Genomic DNA, 24,035 nt, shown 5'->3' with positions numbered 1-24,035 from the left:
TTCTGCTGCCTTGCAGAAAGGGCTAGGGAGTAAGCTCTACTATACAAATCAGGAGCGGAGTCCCTAAGATGGTTGGATGGCGCCTTATATGCCTCCTTCTGGCAACTCCTGCAGCCAAACGTATTGCTCTGCTTTCCTTTGGACCACATCCGTGACTACAACTCCCATGCTTCATGGCTATTGGCCACACTTGCTGGGGTTGATGGGAGTTGTGGTTCAGCCACAATCTGGAGGGCCATAGGTTCTTCCCCACACCTGCTCTGGAGGAAGAATGGCATGTGGTCTGAAACCTGAGGGAGATGCTCCTAGACTCCGGGGTTCTGCAGAGACTTCTGTGCAGTTCTTGGCTGAATTACATATATGGCATTTGTCTGCTGTTTGCTGCTGAAGGTCTGTTCCTTGTCCCTAATAACTGAGCTTCTGTTCTAGCGGCATCACATTGTCCCAGCACTCAAGCAACCATGTTTTTGTATCTGGGAAAATGCAACCATATTTTCCCAGCCAAGATATTATTATTATTATTATTATTATTATTATTATTATTATTATAATATACATACCACCACCCTTCATCAAAAGACCTCAGAACAGTTCACAAGATACTGTAAAATATTCCTTGAGATTGCTGGAGTGAGGAGACAGGTGTAGCTGCCCAAGTGTCACAGGCATCTTTTATTTCCATCTTCTTCTTTTAAAACATATTTAGTTTTGAACAATGGAAGTCTTCCCCTTCAGCCTGGCTGATCACCCGTGTGTGTGTGTGTGTGTGTGTGTGTGTGTGTGTGTGTGAGAGAGAGAGAGAGAGAGAGAGAGAGAGAGAGAGAGATTTTGCCCACTTTATTTTTTCACTCAGGAAAAAACTATTCCAAGGCTATGCATTTATTTATTTTTTCAACCTGCTTTATTATTATTATTGTATACAGTGGTACCTCGGGCTACATATGCTTCAGGTTACATACGCTTCAGATTACAGATTCCGCAAACCCAGAAATAGTACCTTGGGTTAAGAACTTTGCTTCAGGATGAGAACAGAAATCGTACTCTGGTGGCGCAGCAGCAGCAGCAGGAGGCCCCATTAGCTAAAGTGGTGCTTCAGGTTAAGAACAGTTTCAGGTTAAGAACGGACCTCCGGAATGAATTAAGTTCTTAACCCAAGGTACCACTGTATTAAATAGGGAAGGGTTTTTTTGGGAAAGGGAAAATTTGAAGCTGGGATTGCTGGGTTTATACAGAAGACAATAAAGCCGGCTTGTTTTGAGAGCCAAAGCAGTCAACCTCACAAGCCCTTTAGCCTCAGAGTTCAAATCCTAGTTTTGCTGTAAATATACAGGTGCCCTGAAGCATCCGCTTAAATTCTCTCATCCTCAGCCTCCAGCCTGGAGCATGAAACTAGTAGTGCTGCTCTCCCTTGCGGGGCTGCTGTAAGGATAACAGTTCCCCGGGATTTCAGAGAGGGTTTTCTCTCAGCCGTACCTGGAGATGCCAAGGATTGAACTGGGAACCTTCTGCATGCCAAGCAGGTGCTCTGACAGCCACCGCTAGTCACAAAGCAGAATAGTGAGACAATCCAATAATCTGATTCAGAGCAAGCTAACTTTGTACATTCATTTGTGATGGTGGGTGATCACTTAGGAAACAGGCTATATAAAGACACTGAGGCTTTCTCTTCTTTGTATCTGACTGGGAAGGGTTTGTAAGGGAGGCAGGAGGATTCCTGGACCAGGTCCCTGCTGGCCCTGTAAGCACAAGTCAGTGGAAGAACTGTGTGGTTGGAAATTTCCCAGAGCAGAGGAGGAGGAGGGAACAGGAACGACAGGTGAGGGCGTGAATGAGAGGAGGAGGAGCCAGCCGAGTGGAAAACCTCACCTGTCACAACCTGTGGGAGGGTGGAGGCAGGAATCGGGAAATAAACAGCGAAACCCAACCGGGAGTCGAAGGAAGGAGGAGAAGAAGAGGAAGAAGCGGAGAAGCCAGGGCAAGCTTGTTGCTTCTTCCCTTCCCTCAGGAGCAGTTCAGGTTGCCTCTTCATACCTGGATACCTGGAGGAAACGACCTGCCTGCTTCTCCCCCTCCCTCAGAAGGCATCTTCTCTCATGGGAGAAACTGGGCCCTGGTGCCCTGGTTGCTGACTGCCTTTCTCCCCTTCCTCAAAGCCACAGCCCTGCCAGCGAAGGTTGGCATCCTGGCTCCCCACTTCTCCCCACTCTAACCCTCTGGATCCCACCCCCCTTTCCCTCCTCTTTCTCCCCAGCCCCACTCCATGGCAACCACCACAGCTCCCTCCATGTTCCCTGAGGAGGAGGCTGCCCTTCGGACCCCTTTCCCTCTGACCCCACCTGCCCTGGGGGACGAGTTCTATCCCTTTGGGGGGGAGCGGCAACAGACTTTTGGGGGCGATGTGGCTGCTGGGGGCGGGGACCCCGAAGAGGCGGACTTGGGGGTGCTGCTGCAGAGGAAGGAGCAGGACCTGCTGCTGGCAGCTGAGCTGGGGAAGATGCTCCTGGAACGCAATGAGGAGCTGGAAAGGCGCTTTGAGGAACTGGCCAAGGAGCACATGGAGACCAAAGAGGTAAGGGGGCACAGCGGAGGGCGTGACTTGGCGGGGAGAATGCCAGGCCTGGGCCGGGGATTCCCTTCTCGGTCAGAAACCTTCCTGTGTGGCCTTGGGCCTCTCTCTTTCACTCAACGTAGCCTACCTTCAGGGTTGTTGTAAGGAGAAAATTGGATTGCCGCTGTTTCTGTCACTGCAAGTTCTTTAGAAGGAAGGTGGGGCAATACAGTGGTACCTCAGATTAAGTACTTAATTCGTTCCAGAGGTCCGTACTTAACCTGAAACTGTTCTTAACCTGAAGCACCACTTTAGCTAATGGGGCCTCCTGCTGCCGCTGCACCCCCGGAACACAATTTCTGTTCTCAGCCTGAAGCAAAGTTCTTAACCTGAAGCACTATTTCTGGATTAGTGGAGTCTGTAACCTGAAGCGTATGTAAGCTGAGGTACCACTGTAGTGGCACCTGAGATGGCAACAGCTGGCAGCTGTTGAACTCCAGCAGCTCTCTGCCCAAAGTAGTTCTGGCTTTCATTTTTTCTGTGGGTGTCCTGTCCTCTTTCCAAAGCAACACTGCTGCTGTTATAACATCCTTCAAAACCCAAACTTGGGGTTTCTTGACTCCTTTGCTTTACACATTGCACACTGCTGGCCGGTGTAGGAAATCTCGCATATCTCCTCTAGAGCTTGGGGACAATCCTACATGTATGTGGGGACTGCTGTTGTGTGAACCTGCGACAGCATGCTGTTTATTACATAGAAGCTCTTTCGTAACATGTGAACCCTAGGGACAGAGGAAGCGGACTTGTACCAGGTTGGGCCATGGCACCATGTAGCTCTGTGTTGCACACACTGACTGGCAGCAGCTCTCCAAAGTTTCAGTCTTCCCATTCCTACCTGCCAGGGACTGAGCCTGAGACCTTCTCTGCCAGAGATCCTTCTGTTCTCTGGATTGCTGAGAAATTCCAGAGTTCAGTTTCATCCGCCTCGCTCTAAACCCGTTTCGCCTCTCAAGTAATCCCCAAGGTCCTGGCCTAGGGTGAAGTTGGCACAGGCAACCTCTGGGCATGATACTTGTGGCAGCTGGTCGAACCAGTCTGGCACAGAGCAGGAGGGCACTGAGGAGGCAAGGTGGAGTTTGTGGTGACAGAGTGGGTATAATTAGCCAGCTAGAGGGAAGGAAGAACAGAGAGTGACCAAATGGAACTGAGGAGGAGGAGGAATAGAAAGCGCCCAGCATGAATCACCCACAAAGAACCTCACCCACCAGCTGTGCCCTCCCGAGGCCCATATATTTCTGTGTTGCTTACAGAAACTGGGTGGAAGGATGCCAGCCACTTGCATATTTTTTTTTTTTGCCTTAAGGGTGGAGGCTCAGGGTTGAAATTGGGCAATTGGGCTGAAAAGCGAAGCCAGAAATTGTCCCAAGCTTGTTAACACGACCCTGTCATTAATAAGAGTTGCCATCCATATCCGCAGCGGAATCCAAGGTGTGTCCAAATGGAAAAGCTTTCCCTTTTTTGGGTGTAGGCACCTGTCACTGGGGGCACTTTCTCTGGGAACTTTCTCAAGCAGGACTGACTTGCTCCAGGAGGGGAGTTTACGCACAGGGCTTGTAGATTGTGAACATGTGAATTGCCTTGGCTTTCTGGATCAGACCAGACTGTTCTGTTTACAGTATCAATCTGCAAGAGGTCTCTGGGTTCCCTCAAGCAAGATATGCAGGTGCCTTCCCCTAGTGCCTGGTGCCCAGAGGTAGACTGCACCTGAACATTGAAGCTCCATTTAGTTACCTTGACTAATAGTCTTTTGCATCAAGGATTAGGGTCTGAGGTTTGAGGTCAGGGGGTGTGGATTCCAGGAAGCCGTGAGCCTAGCCAACACTCTTTTCTTAAGACTTTACTGTGTCATCTGCTCATGCATATGACTGTCTTATGTCTTATATGAATAGCCTTTGGATACTGAGGGAAATGCAATTAAGGATATGGATTGTCAGGTATACAATATGCAAGAGATGAAATAATGTTATACTTTCCTTCCTAATAGGCAGCTCGGGGGTGGGAGTGGTGGCATACAATTTTATTTGCATGTGGATGTTACAGAAGCAAATAAGCTGGAGCAGAATAGTTACCACCAGAACCAGGAGTTTCAAAAAGGTACTTGAAATCATTGGGGGGGGGGCTGCACACTGTCTCAATCAATATCCACCTAGGTAAATGCAGAGCTAGATGGTCTACCAGCAGTGGCTGCATGCAGTTGTTGGTCCCTTCTAAGGGACACTGTTTGTGACTCACATCTTGGCTGGTGGTGGAGAGACGGTTTTGCATGGAAGGGGGGCTTCCAGTTCATTTTTATTGTTCAGCCATCACAGCATACAATGCATCACAAATATCTTCTTCTTCTTCTTCTTCTACTTCTGGAATTTCTAATCCAGATTTATATTTTAGCCATTAGCTACAATACAGCGCTCCTGCCAACCTAGCAATTTGAAAGCAAGTGCAAGTAGATAAATAGGTACCGCTCTGGCGGGAAGGTAAACGGCATTTCTGTGCGCTGCTCTGGTTTGCCAGAAGCGGCTTAGTCATGCTGGCCACATGACCCGGAAGCTGTACATTGGCTCCCTCGGCCCATAGAGCGAGATGAGCGCCGCAACCCCAGAGTCAGTCATGACTGGACCTAATGGTCAGGGGTCCCTTTACCTTTACCTTACAATACAGCATATAGTTGCTGTTATGTAATTTAAAATATTGTTGCAGGCCACCCCCATCTCCAAGCCACATTCTAGGGGTTCTGTGCACTTATCCAGGGTTGGTGTTTCATTTGGGAATGAGGCATAGCGGAGACTGTGGTGTTTTTATGATATGTGGTTTATTTCCGCATATATACAACCTGAGCCTACAATGGAGGGGCCCACAGCATCAACACCCCAAAAGGGTCTTGTTACTGCCATGGTCTTGGTTTCAAGCAGAAATCCAACAGCATGTTCTCTCTCTGCTTTTTCCAACCTACAACCTTTCCCCCCTGGGTCACATCACAGCCAACCCTAAAAACTCTGGCTTTTGTCCTTCCAACTATCTTAAGAGTTGAAGGAGGGGCCCCACCTTCTCTTTGCTTTCTTAACGGCTCATCACCTTTCATTTGTTTTCTTAATGGCTCCTCTCCCAGGCGATTACCTGAGGGCGAAACTAGCCCGGTTCAGCTTTTAACACTTGTTTGGTCCAAGAATTTAGGGGAGTTCTGGATCCACAAACCCATATAGATATCTTTAGACTACCTTTAAGGGCCCAAGTCCTCTTGAGATTGCTTACAAGATAAAAACAGAGTACAATATAGCACAACGTATTTTATAAATAAAACCAGCGATAAAGTATGAAGCAACAACCAGCCCTAAAATGTTAAACCCGGTAACAATATATGACTATCAATCCAACAAGTACACTCTGTGAGAAGGCCAAAGAAAACAGATGGATCTTCAGAGCTTTCCAAAAAGTCCTGCACTGAAGGGGTCTGTGGGACCCCCAAACCTCCAGACACCAGTTCAAGAGCTTTCCTGGGATTAGCAGAAGGAAAAACAAAGTAAAGCTGAGTGTCCTCTGGATAGTGACTTCAGCCAAAGTTCCAGGTAACTTTCCTTAGCCTTTTCATGCAAAAAAAGCATACGGGACAAGATAGAACCTCGTGACACTCCAAAGTATTGGCTTTATATTGGCCAATCACCCCTCTAAAAGTAGAACACACTAAATTTCTATATCACCACTTATATAATGTGATGGCAAGCAAATAAAGCCTCAGTTAAATATATTGCTAAAGCCAGGAGAAATAAAGCCAACTTTATGAGTCACGTCAATGTTACTGCTAGCAATTAAAAATGTTGTAAAGGTAAATCAGTATTTTTAGTTCTTCAGTTTGCTTGGGAGAGATTCCCCCCTCTCCTTCCATGACCGGTGGAGCAAGGGAGGTTTTCAGTTGATGGTTACCACAAGAGCAGAAGTGAGGCTTCTTTGGTATCTTTCAAAACTTGGCTTTCTCACCAAAGATAGCATCAGTTGGGATTGAGCCAAGAAGGGTGGAGGAACCTGTCTGTTTCAAGTTCTTTCCATTTCTCATCCCCGCCACAATCTTAAATTCAGTTCTTCTCATGTCCACATTAAAAAAAAAAATCAAATGAAAATTCACCTGAATTTTACATGTGACCTGAAGAAGGATTGGTTGTGAAACCACTCTGGGAATTGTAGCTCTGTGAGGAAAATAGGGGTTCCCCCAAAAAACTCTCAGCATCCTTAACAAACCATAGTTCACAGGATCCTTTGGAGGAAGCCGTGACTGTTTAAAGTGGTGTGATACTGCTTTACACGTACAATTTAGCTGTGGCCACTGTGTTTTTATTGCATATGAATAATTTTATCCCTGCTTTTTGGACGCTGCCCTGGGGCCCTTGCATGAAAGGCATTTTAGAAATGTTTGCACTCAATAATAAATTCACAGCTCCCTGCTACATTTGTCCCTAACTCTTCTCTCTGGCCTCTCCCAGCGTCTGGAGCAAGAGAAGCACGAACTCCGCCTGCACCTTGAATCCAGAAGTGCTGAATTTGAGACTCGCGTGGCGGAGCTGGAGACTGACCTGGCCACAGTCCGCGCCCAGCTGGGGCAGAAGCGCATGGAGCAGCAGGACACTAGCCGGGAGAGTTCGCAGGCCGTCCTGGACCTCTCGGAGCAGAACCAGCGCCTGGTGGAGCAGCTCAGTCAGGTAAGGGGAAAGGAGACGCAGCTCACAGAGATTCCTCAGGTCTGTGAGGGGAAGAGAGGCAAGAGGGATCGGCTGGGAAGTCGGCCGGTACTTCCCCTTTTCCTTACCTAAGGGAAACCTGTGCTTTTTAGCATTTGTGTGACGGGCAGGAATTCCGCAGGTGTAGCTCTCGTCAACTGCTTCCTCATGCTGGGAAGTGCTGTGTCTGTTGAATTCACATAGCATACCCTGCAACATTTCTCCGATGAAAATAGGGATATCCTATTCCATACTACTACTAATAATAATTTTATTATTTAAACCCCACCCATCTGACCTCCACATGCAACTGCTGGGTGACCTTGGGCTAGTCACACTTCTCTGAAGTCTCTCAGCCTCACTCACCTCACAGAGTGTTTGTTTTGGGGGAGGAAGGGAAAGGAGATTGTTAGCCGCTTTGAGACTCCTTCGGGTAGTGATAAAGCGGGATAACAAATCCAAACTCCTCTTCCTCCTCCTCCTCCTCCTCCTTCTGTGTTGCCCCAATCACTCTGGGTGGCTTCCAACATATATAAAAACATAATTAAACATTAGGAAAAAAAGTCCTTATACAAGGCTGCTTTCAGGTGTCTTCTAAAGGTTTTCTAGTTACTTATCTCCTTGGCCTGGGGGTTGCATAACTCCATACCCTCCAACATTAATACATTAATCGAAAGAAAATAGGGATGTCCTCCTCAAGATGGGGTGAGCTCCCATTGCTCTGTCCCTGCTCCTGCCAACCTAGCAGTTCGAAAGCACATCAAAGTGCAAGTAGATAAATAGGTACCGCCCTGGCGCGAAGGTAAATGGTGTTTCTGTGTGCTGTTCTGGTTCGCCAGAAGCGGCTTAGTCATACTGGCCACATGACCCAGAAGTTGTATGCTGGCTCCCTCGGCCAATAAAGCGAGATGAGCGCCGCAATCCCAGAGTCGGCCACGACTGGACCTAATGGTCAGGGGTCCCTTTACCTTTACCTAAGGAAAAGCAGGACATTCTGGGATCAAATCAGAAACTGGGGCGGCTTCTGTAAATCCGGGGCTGCCCCTGGAAAATAGGGACACTTGGAGGGTCTGACATTGCACAGCATACCTTAGCCAACCTGGTGCCTTCTGGATGTTTTGGAACAGGACTTCCATGGGAGCCATTGTTCAAGACACCTGCAGGGCACTGGGTTAGAAGATGCTAATTTGGCAGTTACGTTGAATGCTTCACCCAACATGCCACTGATAAAAGCTTGGGAACATGGTCACCAGTCCAGATTTATGGCTGCAGTTTGTGTGGGCGTGGTCTTGTATGCAAATTACTAGTGGGGATTGAAGCCAAATATTTGTGGGGGCCTGGAATATGTTTGAGTGTGTGGGGTGGTGGTCCTGTGAAAAGCTGGGGCAGACAGGAGGCTGGATTGCCATCTTGTGTACATTCAGAAAAAAGCATGTGTCACAGCCTTACCGGGAGCTGCACAATCTCAGCATGCAGGCAGGTGTTTGTGTGTGGTGCAGATTGGACACTTCTGCAAAACAATGACTCCCTTCCTGCAGAGATCTAGTCTGCGAGGAAGAAGTGGTCTGTCTTAGCGTTGTACGCTTCCTGCTATTGCTGATGTTCTGTGAGCAGAGAGGGGTTCTTTTGTTATTGTTTCGGAGGGGGTAAGAATATAAGGCAGCTTCCTGCTTCCATGCAAATACTAGCTCACCAGCGCCACAGAAGGAGGGACAGAGGCGCACGCCATGCTTGAACTCCGAAAATAGAACAAGGAATTCATTGAGTCAAACAAGCCATGTGGGCTGAGATCACAGTGCCATAGCATCATCACCCAGACTGGCAGGTTTCCAGGAATGTAGGAAACTAACTGCGGGGAGGAGCTGCTAATGAGGTCAAATAAATTAGACAAACCTTACGAAGTATTCTATTTGCTGCAAAAGTCGGATACGTGCATAATAATGAAACCAGATTAGACTTTTAAAAAGTCACTGGGACTGTTCCCTAAAAGGATGTTCCCTTCTGCCCTTATGGGCTCTGGATTGGTCACTCTCTTGACTTTGATGCTTACTGGAACTTGTAGAACCAGTTAGGGCAGATAGGTGTTTGTGGTGGGGTGTCTGTTCCTCAGATATGCGGGGCTATTTTTCCCCCATGGTCCACATGACTTAATTGGCACCAAAACACCTCACCCCCAACCCCCAGTTAATTTACTATTGAGCCAAGTTGTATTAATTTACAAAACGCTGAACAATTTGGGTCCAGCGTACCTCAGGGACCAACTGAACTCTTTCACACCAGCCTAATGCCTGATGCAGACAGGCCTAATCTGGATTGACCACTGGTCTGACTCAGCGTGAGGCAGCTTCTGGCGTTCTATTTCCTGTTGTGTGAAACAGACAATTAACAGCACAATACTAACTATGTCTGATCAGAAGTTAGTCCAATTGAATGCAACCAAGGCTTATTCCCAGGTGTGTAGGGTTAGGATAGCAGCCTACATTGTTCTGGAAACTGGCTCCCAGGAAACATCATCACCAAATCTGGTAGCTCTTCTTTGTTTTTAAAGGTATATTCTACGTTTCTCATACCCTCCAACACTTTGAAGCCAAAATCCCTGACTCCATCTTCCTGGACACCATCTTCCGTTTTTTATCATGAGAGCACAGCTGCCATGTTGGTTGCTGTGATCTCACATGATTTCGGGCCACAGTTTCCCCTTTTAAAAGGTGCTTTTTGGGGGCACTGCAACCAAAATCATGCATTTTGGAGCAGTGCACAATAAAAAAAGGGATGTCTCAGTTTTCCCCAGGACACTTGTGGGGTATGGTTTTTGCCATTGTTGGTATCTAAGGCAGCTTGCAAAATACAAGAAAACTTCATTATAATAAAATACATTACTACAACTTCAAGGATGTGTTTTCCTTTAAACTTCAGGTCTCTCATCCTCAGCATGCTTAGGGGAGCCTGGGCAGAGGAGAATATAGTGCACAGGTCACAGAGGTGTGGGGCTTTGCTGCAAACGTCATACCAGAGGAAAAAGAGCTCTTAGCCCGAAGGGAAGGCACTCTGCATATGTTCAGTGGCATTCTCTTCTCTCATGTCACTGTATACATACCACTCAGACTGAATATTTGGTGGTGAAGGTGAATGTGCGCCATACATAGGCTCAGGTGCAGATTCTACTTCATCACAGCCGAGGACTGAGGTCTAGTGCCGAAAAACAGGTTGAAGTGTCAGTTTTTTGCCAAACCGAAACCTAACACATGTCAACCACTCCACAGTTCACACACCTGGAGCAGCGGCTGCAGGAAGAACTGGGCTTGTTACGCGGGGAGCATCGGACCTTGTCCCTTAGCAGTGCTGAACACGCGGCCCGGGCACAAAGCCTGCAGGCTGAGGTAAGACAGGAGATCTTCAAACTGGCAGATGGGGCAAGGAAGGCACTGGGGAACAGGGAAATACTATGTTTCCCCCTCTAGCCCTCTTCAAGAAGCTGTCTCTGAAGCTGAGACTTGTGGCTTTACCATGGAATAAGACAATGGTGGCCAAAATCCCAGTCCTTAGTTTTTGAAATGATGCTGGGCCTTGTTGTTCACAGAAGCCCTCCTCGATTTCCCACACCTGAGTCCTTGTTGTGCAGGGGGCTAGCTGTGGCTGCTTGTGGCTACTTGGGTCACCTGAGCAAAAGGACGTTCTGCATACACTCACAGAAAGCGGTTGGCATCCAACTAAATGGACATATTGAAACTAATGGGCAGTTACCTCCATTTGTTTCAATGGATTTGCTCAGCGTACCATTAATGTTGGAGGCAACCCCTTGCTGTGGAGTTACATGCTGCCACCCAGCCTCACCCTGCCATTATGATAGCAAAATGGCTTCCTTGAGATGTGGGCCATTTTGTGTGCCATTAAAGGGTGGCATTTATATGATTTGCTGTTATTATGTGTTTTTTTCTAAGGGTAGGGAGTGGGATGGATAGATAGCTCAGTCAGTAAAGCATGAAACTCTTAATCCCAGAGTTGTGGGTTCGAGCCCCACGTTGGGTGAAAGATTCCCTCATTGCAAGGGGCTAGACTAGATGACCCTTGTGGTCCCTTCTAGCTCCACAAATCTTTTATTTTTATATCCCTTCTTTGGCAGGAAAATGCCCCGCTAACCTGGCCCAACAGAATAGGACACAGGAACCCCCTGGGAGGTGCTAGCTCTGAACCACAACCACTTGGTGGTTCATCTGGGACTGAAGATCTGGGGCGTAGCTCCGACCATTTTATTTGCTTTCATGCACATTCCTTTTCCCTAGAACCTTATGTTACAAGAGCGGAAGCGAGATCTGGAGAAGCAGACCCATCAGCTGCGGGAGGAGAACGAATCGATCCAGGCGCTGGTAGACACACTGCACAACAACCTCCTCCTCCTCCGTAACGAGAGCCGAGAGAAGGAGCTGCGGGTAATTACTAAGCAAGGGGCTCATTGAGGCTCAAGGGTGAAAATGGGAGACATGGGCAGGGGTGGCCCCTGGAACTCTCCTCAAACCACACCCTGATGGTTTCCACCCTATGCTTGTCCTGGTAATGCCTCTCGCTTGTCTGGATGGAGGCTAGAGTGAGATGTTTGAGTGTGAGCCGAAAAAATCCTAGCGCACAAAGGTTGACGTAGACATTCATTGCCCCACCGACTTTTGCTCCAGGCCCCTCGTCCTCCACTGGCCTGTGGCCCTCAGGAGATTGCCTAAAAAGGAAAGGCGGCTCTCTGGCTGGGGAAATTTCCTCACCCTTGGGGACAGTCAACTGAAAACAAAGACGAGGGACACGTGGCTTGTGTGTAAGAGAATGAGGAAGGCGTTTTCGTGGTTAATGCAGAGAATGAGGAAGAGAAGGACTCATTGGTAGGTGCCCCTCACAGAAGCACGTTGTTTTCGTGCTCCTCCGTACCCACTTCCTGTTTCTCCTCCCAAGATGCAGCAGGTCGAAGTGGAAGCTGAGGAGCTCCGGGCCTCCAGCCGTCGCCTCCAGCATCAGGTCAAGGAGATGAAGGAGGAGATCCGCCTGCACGATTTGGACACTTCCGTCACCTCCATCCAGTCTGAGATCGAAAGTAGCTTGGAGGATGCTCCTGGAGCGCCCGGGAAGGCTCCTAAGGTACGGGAGGAAGGAAGCGGTGGTGGAGGGGCATCTAAGTTCACCTGTTTGTGTCACGGGCAAAGTTTCCAATGCCTAAAGAAGATTGCTCTCCATGTGCCAATTTGGGAAATGTACACTGCTGGGCATACCTGATTCTCCACCAGTCTTTCCCACACAGCGCAAATTCAAAAATATGTATTTTTGGAAAGACTGAAGCATACTATCTTTTCTTTTTCTTTTTTGTACTAAGTTTGGGGGGGGGAATAATGCTTGCAATCCAGAACGAAGCAGAGTTGCTGTTTTTTAAGTGGATGGGAGGAGGAATTCACATTTAAGTGCAAATTATATCCTCCCCCTCCACTCCAAAATGCTTAGTTGAGGATGCTGTTAGATTTATAAGTGGGGGGAAGGCTGTGTTTTCATAGTATGATAATACACAGTTTATGGGCTCAGTGGAACATGTACAGAATTACATTGCGCAATTTAAAAAAAACAAACAAACAAGAGTTGTAGCTAATGCTGGTTCTCCTCAAAGTAGACCCATTAAAACCGATGACTCTAAGTTAGCCATGTTCATTAACTTGTGTTCTAGTAGGACTAGAACTGGATATAGCCCTATCCCTCTGAATACTAGTTTCTGGAAACTGCAGGAGGGGAGAGAGAGGGCTCTTGTGCTCAAGTCCTGCTTATGGCTACTGTGAGCTCAGGATTTTGGACTAAATGATCCTTTGGTCTGATCTAGCGGAGCTGTTCTTGTGTTCTTAAACAAATCTCCCACTTCACAGCTCCCTTCTAACCAGTGATCCTTGGCTTAGCTTTATGTCCAACCTGTAGGGGTTGTGCTTTGTTGAGCCAAGAACAAACTTTGGCTTCAGACTGTGGTTTGTTTCAAGTAAAACAAACCATGAAACCACCCTGGTTTGGACACAGAGGTAAGCCAATAATTATGACTTGCTGCTCCCACTCACTGCTGGAGAGGAATATTTATAGTACACCTTTATGTCTTACCACAAGTAGGGATGTAAGCGCTGTTTCTTTTTCACTGCAGTTCGACTTCCAACAAAACCCAGGTTATTCATCTTGCTGTTGGCTATGGCAGAATTTTACATATTTGATCACATTATTGTTACGCTATTCCACACCATTCCTTTCAGGGCAAAGGAAATGCATCACATGGTGGGGGGGGGAGTGTTTTCAGTTGCATATAGTTTGTGGATTGAAAACAACAGCCAATGGTCTTCACCGAATTCATTTCTGTTGTGAACATGAGATGAATGAGCAAACATTGGCAATTTCTGCTCCCATTTCTGCCAGAATTCTCTGACATTCCTTACTATTCCACAAGAATACAAGCAATATGTAAAGTTTATCTCATGGCTGGAATTTTTTTAAAAAAACCTAAAAAAGAAGAAGGGTTTTTAAAAAACCCCACAAATGTGTAAAAGCATTGTGTTCATGAATCAGTTCACCAGTGATTTAAGGGTACAAACCTATGCACACTTACTTGGGAGTAAGTTCTGTTGAATTCAGTGAGATTGAATTCAGTGACTAGACATGTATAGAACTGTGCTGCACAATGCACTTCAAAAACATTTCTCAGTTCTAAATATGTACATGGCTTCTGTTTTGCAGTGCTGCAATTAAGCTCAGTTACACTGCAATCCAGCGAACATGTGTACAATGGTACTTACTCTCAGGCAAACCTGCATAGGTTTGCAACCTTAAGTCACATGTCCAGAGTCACACAGATGGGAGGTTTGTGCTATATGAAGAATTTCCATGAAAATATGTTCTGGGCATTTGAAGACTTACTGTCCTTTATAAGCAACTGCTGTGACTCACCTTAGAGTCAGCTGCGTCCTAGTGTCATTGAGATCTCGTTGGTTTATGGGTATGTGTTTGGATTTCTTTGTCTGCTTTAGCTGATGGCCAACGGCACCTGCAATGGCTCCTGTCATACCCCCACAGTGGCAAAACACCCCTCAAAGAGGCTGGAAGAGGAAGGAATTGACTATGCCAAACGGGTGTCAGCTCTGAGTCACCAGGAACAGGATCTGCTGAGACAGAAAGAAGCAGAGATCATGAAACTTCAGGATCAGGTAGTGTGTGCTGTGCTTTCCCCACCTGAGGATGCTACATTGTGGAGTGGCATGATTTTCCTTCTAAAAAGCATTTTTAAAATTTATTTTCCCATTTTCAGATTACACTACAGTATGTAGAACTCTGCAATTTAAAGACTGAGATCGAGAGCCAGAGGCGCCTGTATCAAGAGAGCAACCGGGACGAAGCACTGAAATTAGCCATAATAGATCGAGATGAGGCTATAATAAAGTGAGTTGATTGCATATTTATTCTCTCTCTGTGTGTGTATAAATGTATATATGGGCACACACATATACATGCCTCCTAGGCGCTGTGCCCCTGCTCACTTTGCCCCTCATCCTGCCCCACTAGCCAATCTCCCCCATCTCTTAAATCTTGCCAAAACCACCTCCCTCCATTTATGCCTGCTTGCTTCCATCTCCCTCCATCATGGGCCCAGCAACTCTCAGAAATCTGTCATCAGTTCGCAGTGCTACCTGTTGGCAGACACGTGAACTGCCACTTGACGACAGCCTTACCTTTTTATTATATGTAAGATATATATTTATCTCTGCTGCTTTTTTGAACCATAGTACCAGCCACAGAACATCTTATTCATAATGGCTTCTTCCTTCATCAGTGATCAAATTATGGGGGTGGTGAAGTGAGGGGGAGGCAGAAAGTACCTGAGGCTCTCCAGCTTCTGTCAAATTGTCTCTCCCAAACACTCAGTTCTCTTCTAAAAACCTTTAAAGGGATGGTCACAAAAAATAAGAAAACCGAACAAGTTACCCTATAATTCAAAGGAGCATAGGAAGCTGTTTTCTATTGAGTCAGACCACAGGCTCATCTAGTTCAGTATCATCTACTTCAGGGCCTCCAGCTGTTTTTGGACTACAACTCCCATCATCCCTAGTTAGCAGGACCAGTGGTCAGGGATGATAGGAATTGTAGTCTTAAAACAGCTGGAGACCCAAATTTGGGAAACCTTGGTCTACTATGACTGTCAGAAGCCCTCTGTCTAGAGGAATTAGATATTGCCTTCTGCACACAAGGCAGATGCTCAGTCTTTCAAGCACCGCCACCTGTTTTTTGGGCAGTGTAATTCAGGGCGTTTCCAGACTGGTGCTATTGATTTGGTGCTCTTGCACAGCAAACCTGCTTCGCTATAAATTTGGATTTTTGTGTGTGTGATAAAGGAAGTGATGGGAAATTGCACTCGAAAGTGTGGGATAACAACACAACATCGCATAACCTCCCTGCAAACAAATCAGAGCAGCAGTTTCGGTCCCGGAGTAAACCTGCCGCCTTCGTTAAATATCCTCAAAATACCTACTGTTTGAGAGGCTGCAATGTTTACTCCCGCAGGTTAATGAGTAACCTTAAAGGCAGGGAATTAACTCAAATGATCTGAATCGGTTCACAGCTGTATGCATTTCTCTTCTGCAGTGTTTTAAAGCGAATGTTCTAGCTCCAGGAAACCCTTTCTTCAGAGGAAAACCCTCTATGTCTGCTATTGTAACCCCTGTGAGCCAGAGAGGATTCTGGGAACCTCCTAGAACACTCATTCCATTTATGCAGGGTCCCTCCATTCCTCCTGTAATTTGAGAATCTGCCTTGGAGCACTAAGAACACTCCTTTACAGCTGCCCAGTTTAAGGGCTGATCGTAAATGGCGGCAGAGTCATGAAAGTCCAGTCCGGCAGCCATTGATGAAGGGCTCCATGGATTACCCCCACCCCCTCTGCAGGCAACAGGGAAGGGGAAAGTTTTTAAACCATGGAATTGTGACATCTTCAGGCTGAACTGGGAACTGCATGTAAAACTGTTCCTTAATTACTGAGCCTTCATCCTGATTTGCTTGCACAAAGCTTGCGCAGAGGTTCGATAGTATATCCAGTCCTTATTGAGCATTTATCCTGATTTGTTTATGGGGTGATTATTCGACAATGAACGTGCTTTCTGGTTTGCTTGTGGGATGTTTACACGTCTTCCTGTTAGTTGATCGTTCATTCATCCCACACTTCTCAGTGCATTTCTCTGTCACTTTCCAAACAGCAAAAAGTTTAATTCTTATTTTAAACTGGATTGCTTGTGCTGTGGGTGGCGAGGTCCTTTAACCCACTTTAGCTAGGCAGATGTATGGTATGTGCTTGAATCCCTCCCATGAAACAGTGACAACCTGGAGGACCTTGTAATGTACGAGGCTGTGATCCTAACCCCACTTACCTGGGAGTAAGGGCATTTCCAGACAGTCACTATTTTGGGGTGGGATTCAATCACTTAACTGGGAAATTCCAAGGTGATTGGAAGGGCTTGCACAACAAACTCACTTCCCGAAAATGTCAGGGCTTTTGCAATAGGGTAAGCAAAGGGAAAATGAGCTGGAAATTGTGGGATAACACTTGCTGTGATGCAACATCGTCTAACCTCCCCCAAACCAAATCAGAATGAATGATCAGTAAACAGACCATCTGAAAGCACCCAGTGAATTCACTGAGTAGACGTGGTCAGGCTTGCAGCCTTATTTATCTTTTTGTGTATGTCTCTATCTGCTGTCTTATCAGGAAAGGCGAGATGGAGTTGGAACTGGCAAAAGTCTCCCTGGAACGGGATTCCATGAGCCAGCAGCTATTGCGTGTCATTCGCCAGAAGATGGCCCTTTCCCAGGAGCTGGAAGCTTGGCAAGTGAGTAAGAAAAAACACCAGAATACACACACACACACACACACACACACACACACACATATATATATATATATGAAATTTAACCCAGAACATTTTAAACTGCACCAATTGTCCTTCCAGTTTATATGCTGGAAGCCGAAGGAAGCAGCCAAAAGGGCAAAGGGAACTTCATAGTAGCAAACACAACATTTTTTAAATCCCAAACTGCAAGTCAGACAACAGCTTTTTGGCTCCTGCCGTGCTTAATAAATTCCAGATCTGCGCAGTGACACAAATGGGATGAGCGTGAGAATTTCTGATTCTCTCCCTGCATTCACAATTTGTTCCAAGTTTGCTTTATGGATTCATTCCAGTTCTGAACAGGGACCAAAAAGAAAGGAAGGGAAAGAGACCATGACAGGGTAAGAAGAGGAGGAGAAGTAGCAGCAGCAGCTGGGAGATGTCGAATAAGAAGAAGAGGGTAGCAAACACAAAAATGTATTTATTTGTTTATGGGGTCTTTGTCCCATTTTTTCAGACAACGATTGTCTCCCAAAGCAGCTCACATCAATTAAAAGAGGGGAAGAGCCTCTAGTGCCATCAGGCTCACAAACCTGATCACCTTGCCTCAAAAAGGATATTGTAGAGCCGGAAAAGGGCAACCGAGGGGCTGAAGCCACTGCCCCCATGAGGAAAAGTTAAAACGTATGGGGCTCTTTAAGCTTAGAAGAAAGGAGAGATGTTTTTCTTCCTCTCTCATAATGTTAGAACTTGAGGCCATCCGATGAGGCTGCACAGTGGGAGATTCAGGGCAGGAAAAAGGGAAGCATTTCTTCACACAGCGCCTAGCGAAACTGTGGAATGATGTAAGGAAGGCCACCAATTTGGATGGCTTTAAAAGAGGAATAGACAAATTCACAATTTAGGAGCACTGTTGTGGTTACATCCTCTTTTCTTTTCTTTCCTGCCACACAGGATGATATTCAGTATATCATTCACCAGCAACTGCTGCAGAAGCACCAGGAAGAGACCCACCCCATCGCTTCGTCGCCTAGAAGCCCGGCGGAAGGCAAGAACCCTCCTTTCTTTCGCCGAGGCACCAGCATCCCCAACGGCACTGGCTTCTTCTCACTCTTCCGGAAAAGCTGAGGAGCTGGACAGGTGGTGGAGGGAATATCAACGCCAGAACTCATTGGTGGCGGAAGTGGCAGCTGTCGATGAGACCAAGGCTTGAGGTGGCTGGGGCTGAAATGGCTTCTGGGCCTCTTAGCAGCTTGTCAACTAACTCCAGGCCAAAGGAATTTGTTCTCCAGTTCCATTACATTGCTCATACCTGATCCGCTGTTCACACTCTATACACACAGAGGATACTCACACGTGTTGTAATAGGAGCAGAGCCACATTGCCGGTCCCAGTAGCGGAGCGTTGAGTGCGGAGATCTGTGAGTGTACAGGAACCAGCATGCAAGACACACAGGGGTCCATGCTCCTTGCACGGATCTTGTGGGCAGGGCTAGCCCAGAACATGATGTCAGGGGCGGGCCCAGCAGTTTGGTTTACAAGCATGCACACTCGATGTGTGGATATCACATGCGTATGGTTAGCCTGGGGCCACGATGTCAGGGGTAGGGTTGGGGGTCCCTTTGTACTGGAGATGCGCTTTACAGGTGAGAGAAAAGGGGAGAGAAAGACAGGGAGATTGGAATGTCCATTGCAGTAGGGCAGAAAGCCCTATGTACAGTCAGGCCTCAGATTACAGCCAATTCAGGTTGCATCTTTTCGGGTTGCAGACCGCCAAAACCCAGAAGTACCAGAACGGGTTACTTCCGGGTTTCGGCGGTTGCGCATGCGCAGAAGCTCTAAATCGTGCTTTGCGCATGTGCATAAGCACCAAATCGCAACCTGCACATGCGCAGACGCGGGTTGCGAGCGCTGTGGGTTGCGAGCGTGCATCCCACACGGATCACGTTCGCAACCCGAGCTTCCACTGTATTAGGAAGGAAGGGGAGAGAAAGAGAATAAGGAATATGGGGTGCTGGCGGTGGAAGGGAGTAAGAAAGAAAGTTGGTAAGAGTAAGTTGATAAGAAGGAAGGGGTGGAAAGGAATAAAAGGTAATTAATAATGGCAAGAAGTTTGGGGTTCTGCTACACCCCACTTTTGCCCTTTGGGCATGCCCACTTTGACATGTGGCCCCTGGAATGCTGGCCTTTGGGCAATGTGGCCCTCAGCCAGAAAAAGGTCAGCTGCCTCTGTTTTACAGACTTCTGTGCTCGGTGCGCAGGCAGGAGGTGCAGGATGTGAAGCTGGGAGCTGGCCCAGCGGTGCAACTCTGTTCCTATTGCAACACGTGAGTTGGGTTCCTAAGAACTTTGGAAGAGCTCTGCTGGATCAGGCCAAAGGCCCCTGTTGCCCAATGTTTTGTTTTCCTGACAGCCAGCCAGATGCCTGTGGGAAGTGTGCAAGTACTACTACTCCCCCTGCTTGAGGACGTGGTATTCAGAGGCCTCCTGTCTCCAGCAATGGAGGGAGGTTTCATGGCATTTCTCCGTCAGCGAGACTGACACGCTGAGCTGTCCATCTGAGTTCTAATGATAGACCAATTTGAGCACTAATGTGACTAATGCGGTGACAAGATATTTCCTTGCATTTTAATAGTCTGCTTGGAACAACTGTGGGTTCCAAGTTACACCCTCAGATCAGCCGGTCCTGTCAGTCAGGGCCCCAAGTACCTAACAAAATGTTTCATCTGAAATCGGGGCACTTGTATCCAACTGGCGATAAAAGTTACCACAGGCTACCACCACCGATTGGGTGGCATCAGCCGGCCACATAGCTACAGTGGCCGACTAAAAACAATCACATGGTTGGATGCAGTTTCCAGTGCCAGTGGAATTACTCGCCATATAAATAAACTAGCTTATTTTGCACCTCTCTTCTTTTTTAAAAAATACCTTTAGCCTTCCAATGCCAGCTGGCCTGTCTGTGTTCCAGCAAATGTTCCAAATTTGCCCAGCAAGAGCCATGATTCAGCTAAGTGGATTTTTCTAGAGGATCTTGCAGATGCAAACCTGCAATGTCAACATCATCCAAATTTCCCTTTAAAAAATGAAATAAATCACTGGTCTTTTACTCCCTTTCACACTTAAAAGCTGTGGGGCTGGCTAGAATAATAATCTTTCCCTCTGTAGTGAGTGGGGAAGAATTTATGCTGACTTCTTAGAAGTCTGGGGAGAAATGGCTGACAAACTGTTAGCCATGGGAGATTAGCGGTACTTGATGACCCCTCTGAAGGTTCTAACTGTACTATCACTTTACTTCCCTGCGAAACCCTGGTTTGCTGTTTTGGGGGCAGCTTCCCATGCTTTCCCATGCACTGACAGCAAGTCCACACCCACTTCATACATTTAAAGCACATGGCATCCCCCAAGGAATCCTGGAATCTCAGTTTGTTAAGGGAGCTGGGTAGAATAGTTCTGCCTGTGGGTGGGCAAACTACAATTCCCAGGATTCTTTGGGGGAAAGCTCAGTCAGTCGAGCTTAATCTCAGGGTTGTCGGTTCGTGTCCCACATTAGGCAAAAGATTCCTGCATTGCAGAGGGTTGGACTAAATGACCCTCAGGGGTGTCTTCTAACTCTACAATTCTCTGTTTCTGTAATTAAAATGTTCTTTAAATGTCTATTCTGAACATGACTGAAAATGAGAGGTTCTGAAGGCGTGCCTTCCTCTGAGCTTGGGCTTTGCTAAATGGGGGGCACCCTCTGTACTGGGTAGTGGAGCCAGTTGCTATGAGGAGGAGGCATAAGGTGGGGCCTTGCAAATATTCCTCACAAACTTTGCACACCAGCGGGGGCACAATGACCCCCTTCAGTAGGCGGCAGTATTACTACCCACCGAGCATTAGGGGCCTCGCTTTATCTAGATTTTCCTTGCTGTTCATTTTGGGGGGGGGGATGAATAATAAGAGTGGGGGACTCGTAATCTGGGGAACTGGGTTCGTGTCTCCGCTCCTCCACATGCAGCTGCTGGGTGACCTTGGGCTAGTCACACTTCTCTGAAGTCTCTCAGCCCCACTCACCTCACAGAGTGTTTGTTGGGGGGGAGGAAGGGAAAGGAGATTGTTAGCTGCTTTGAGACTCCTTCAGTTAGTGATAAAGCGGGATATCAAATCCAAACTCTTCTTCTTCTTCTTCTTCTGTGCTCGGTAGTGGGTGACTTGTGCATACATTTATTCAAATGAACAATTATTACTTTGTCATATGGGCACCGCCAGCAGAGGGTACTGCTGTACTTTCATCTCCTTCCGCCCTTTCCCCTTACTGTTGCAAAAAAAGGGGGGAACCCCCAAAACCAATACTATTTTGCCAGTGTGTCACTTTTCAGCTGTTTAGGACAGGCAACAATTTGCAAAGCCAAGCCGCTGGGAAGAGCCAAGACAGAGAAAATATTTATCTACAAAGCAGAAGATGTATATTGTTATAGAATATTTTTGGTTGTATATTTTGTTAATACAGATTTAATACTATTCTGTTTATTAAATAAAGAAGTATGGTTCTTAAACTTCACGCCTTCCTCACTGTCTGCTCTTGGGAAGCAGGTTCTTTGGGAGGGAGGTTGTGGCCTACTCACACAGAGCAGGGAATGCTGGGAAGGCTGGGCACCTCTTAGTGGAACCAAGAATTCTAGGAAATTTTAAGGAAACGGTGCTTAAGTTTGCAAAACTTTGTCTCAGCCAACTTGTAATTGGGGCCTTGGATGTTGCCTGGAAGCTGCACATGCTCAAAGTTGTGAGCTGGTGACACGCTGCAACATTTTGTTATGGGGGGGGAGCCCTCACTTGTACCTTCTGAAAGCCAACCTGGAGAAATTTACAAAAATGCTGTTTCTGTTTTAATAGACAGGCTGCTTTTTCCATCACCCCTCAGCAGTGGAGGTGGGGAATAACTATATTTCCTGTTACCATCAGATCAAATTTTAAACCAATCTGATCAGAGTATTCTTTGGTGGTCACTCAAAGCTGAGAAAGATTGTCTTCCATGAACACGGTCTTAACAGTGAATCTGTGAGTGGATCTACATGTCCTTCCACAGTGGGGACATAGGTTTCCGGATGGGAGTTGATCATGGTGAGGGTTTGCTAAATGTGCCTCCCTCTTAGCACATTTCTCCCTTTCATCCTGAGTTTGAGTGTCCAAAGGCTATTCTCCAACTGGAGCGCTCGCACGCCAGTGTTTCCCAATTGTCGGTGTTTTACTACATTTGCCTTGAGAGTGTCTTTAAATCTCTTATGTTGACCACCAGCATTACACTTTCCATTTTAAAGTTTGGAATAGAGTAGTTGCTTTGGAAGATGGTAATCAGGCATCCGAACAACATGACCACTCCAACAAAGTTGATGTTAAAGAATCATTGCTTCTTCCAGTACACTGGCATTAGTTCGTCTATCTTCCCAGGGGATGTGTAAAATTTTTCGGAGACACTGTTGGTGGAATGTTTCGAAGAGTTGGAGATGGCATTTATAAGTGGTCCGTGTTCCACAAGCATACAGTAAGGTTGGTAGTAGAATAACTTTGTAAACAAGCATTTTTTAAATTAAAATGTCTCGATCTTCAAACACTGCACTTCAGTTGGGAAAAGGCTGCACTCGCAGAGCTCAGGCAATGCTGGATTTCGGCATCAATGTCGCTTTTGTGGAAAGATAACTGCCCAGGTAGGAGAAGTCGTTGACACTTTCCAGTGTTACAGCACTGAGTTGGATTTGTGGCACTGCAGAGGGGTTGTTTTGATCAGAGTATACTTTCATTTTAATAGGACTTGAACCCTGGGTCATGGACTATTTTAATTTGCATTCACTTAAACTAACATGAGCAAAGTTTTTTTTTATTCTGCCAGGGAGAGATGGTGCCCCTTGTTCTAGCAAAGAGGATCCCTTGGCCTTTTCCGTTCATGCCCTCCCCACTGCACACCAGACGTGCCCATCTGGGTGGCATTTTTCTACCCGCAAGTGGGCCTAACAAGAGAACAATATGAGCATTTCTTGCAGCGCTGAGGGGGTGGCTGCAGTTGGCATCTCAGCCCTGCAGAGAGGAATGCAGAACAGACAGATGAGGCAGATGGACAAAGTAAACAGAGAATGCAGCTGCCAATCTTCCAGCCCCCCCCCCAGTGGTGGAACAGCAGTTTGCAATGGAGTCCTGGGCCCTCTGAGAGGCGGTGTGGTTAACTAGTGGGCAAGAAGAAGTGGCTGGAAGCTTAAGAGTCCTCCCAAGACCATTACTCCAAAACAGCATAGCACCAATCTCCCAGTCACTTCTCCCAAGGAAGTGGACAGAGTTGCATCACTACATCACCATGCAAGGAAAAGCTGCACCTGTTGAATTTCTGCCTGCTGTGCAGCTGCTTTTAAACATAGGGGCCTTGTAAGAAAAAGAGAAACCACAACAAGCAAACAAAAGCACCACCCCAATTCCAATCCTACTTTTTCATTCCTACCTGATGCCCCTCCTACTGGACTTCAAACCCTCCACACACACACACCCTTTATCCTCCTCACTGTGCTTTGTTTCCCATCAGCGCCGGCATTATTTAAGCCATATATTATCTGTATCGGACTGCCTTTATTTATATGCACAGGGTTGTTGCTGGTGTGAACATTAAATTTATTAGACTCGTTCGTTGCTTGTTACACGGAGGTCTCCCAGCTGCATATTACCAAGTCGTCGTAATTATGAATTGAATCATGAATTGAAATTAATTTAAATCATTGAGTTAATTATTAATTTAGTAATCGCCTTCCCCCGTCTCCTTTGATCCTTAGTGCTAAATGCAGCACAGCTCTTGGCACTTTTCTGCTCGGAATTTAGCCCCCCTGCTTCG

At 46.8% G+C, this 24,035-nt stretch overlaps 1 protein-coding gene across 1 annotated transcript; it reads left to right on the top strand.

Moving 5' to 3' along the window:
* Positions 1–1,293: 1,293 nt before the first annotated feature.
* BICDL2 (BICD family like cargo adaptor 2) lies at positions 1,294–21,116 on the top strand. The gene is made up of 9 exons (XM_053363535.1): positions 1,294–2,569; positions 7,078–7,293; positions 10,575–10,691; positions 11,595–11,741; positions 12,250–12,432; positions 14,337–14,513; positions 14,615–14,745; positions 17,063–17,183; positions 18,138–21,116. The coding sequence occupies exons 1-9, from the start codon at positions 2,261–2,263 to the stop codon at positions 18,309–18,311; spliced, it is 1,575 nt and encodes a 524-aa protein (XP_053219510.1). The 5' UTR covers positions 1,294–2,260; the 3' UTR covers positions 18,312–21,116.
* The last annotated feature ends 2,919 nt before the right edge of the window (positions 21,117–24,035 follow it).

Source organism: Podarcis raffonei, chromosome 13 (genome assembly GCF_027172205.1).
Source record: "Podarcis raffonei isolate rPodRaf1 chromosome 13, rPodRaf1.pri, whole genome shotgun sequence".
In the NCBI taxonomy this organism is placed as follows: Eukaryota; Metazoa; Chordata; class Lepidosauria; order Squamata; family Lacertidae; genus Podarcis; species Podarcis raffonei.
Note: the sequence above shows the minus strand (reverse complement) of the source record. Positions and strands in the feature narration are given on the sequence as shown.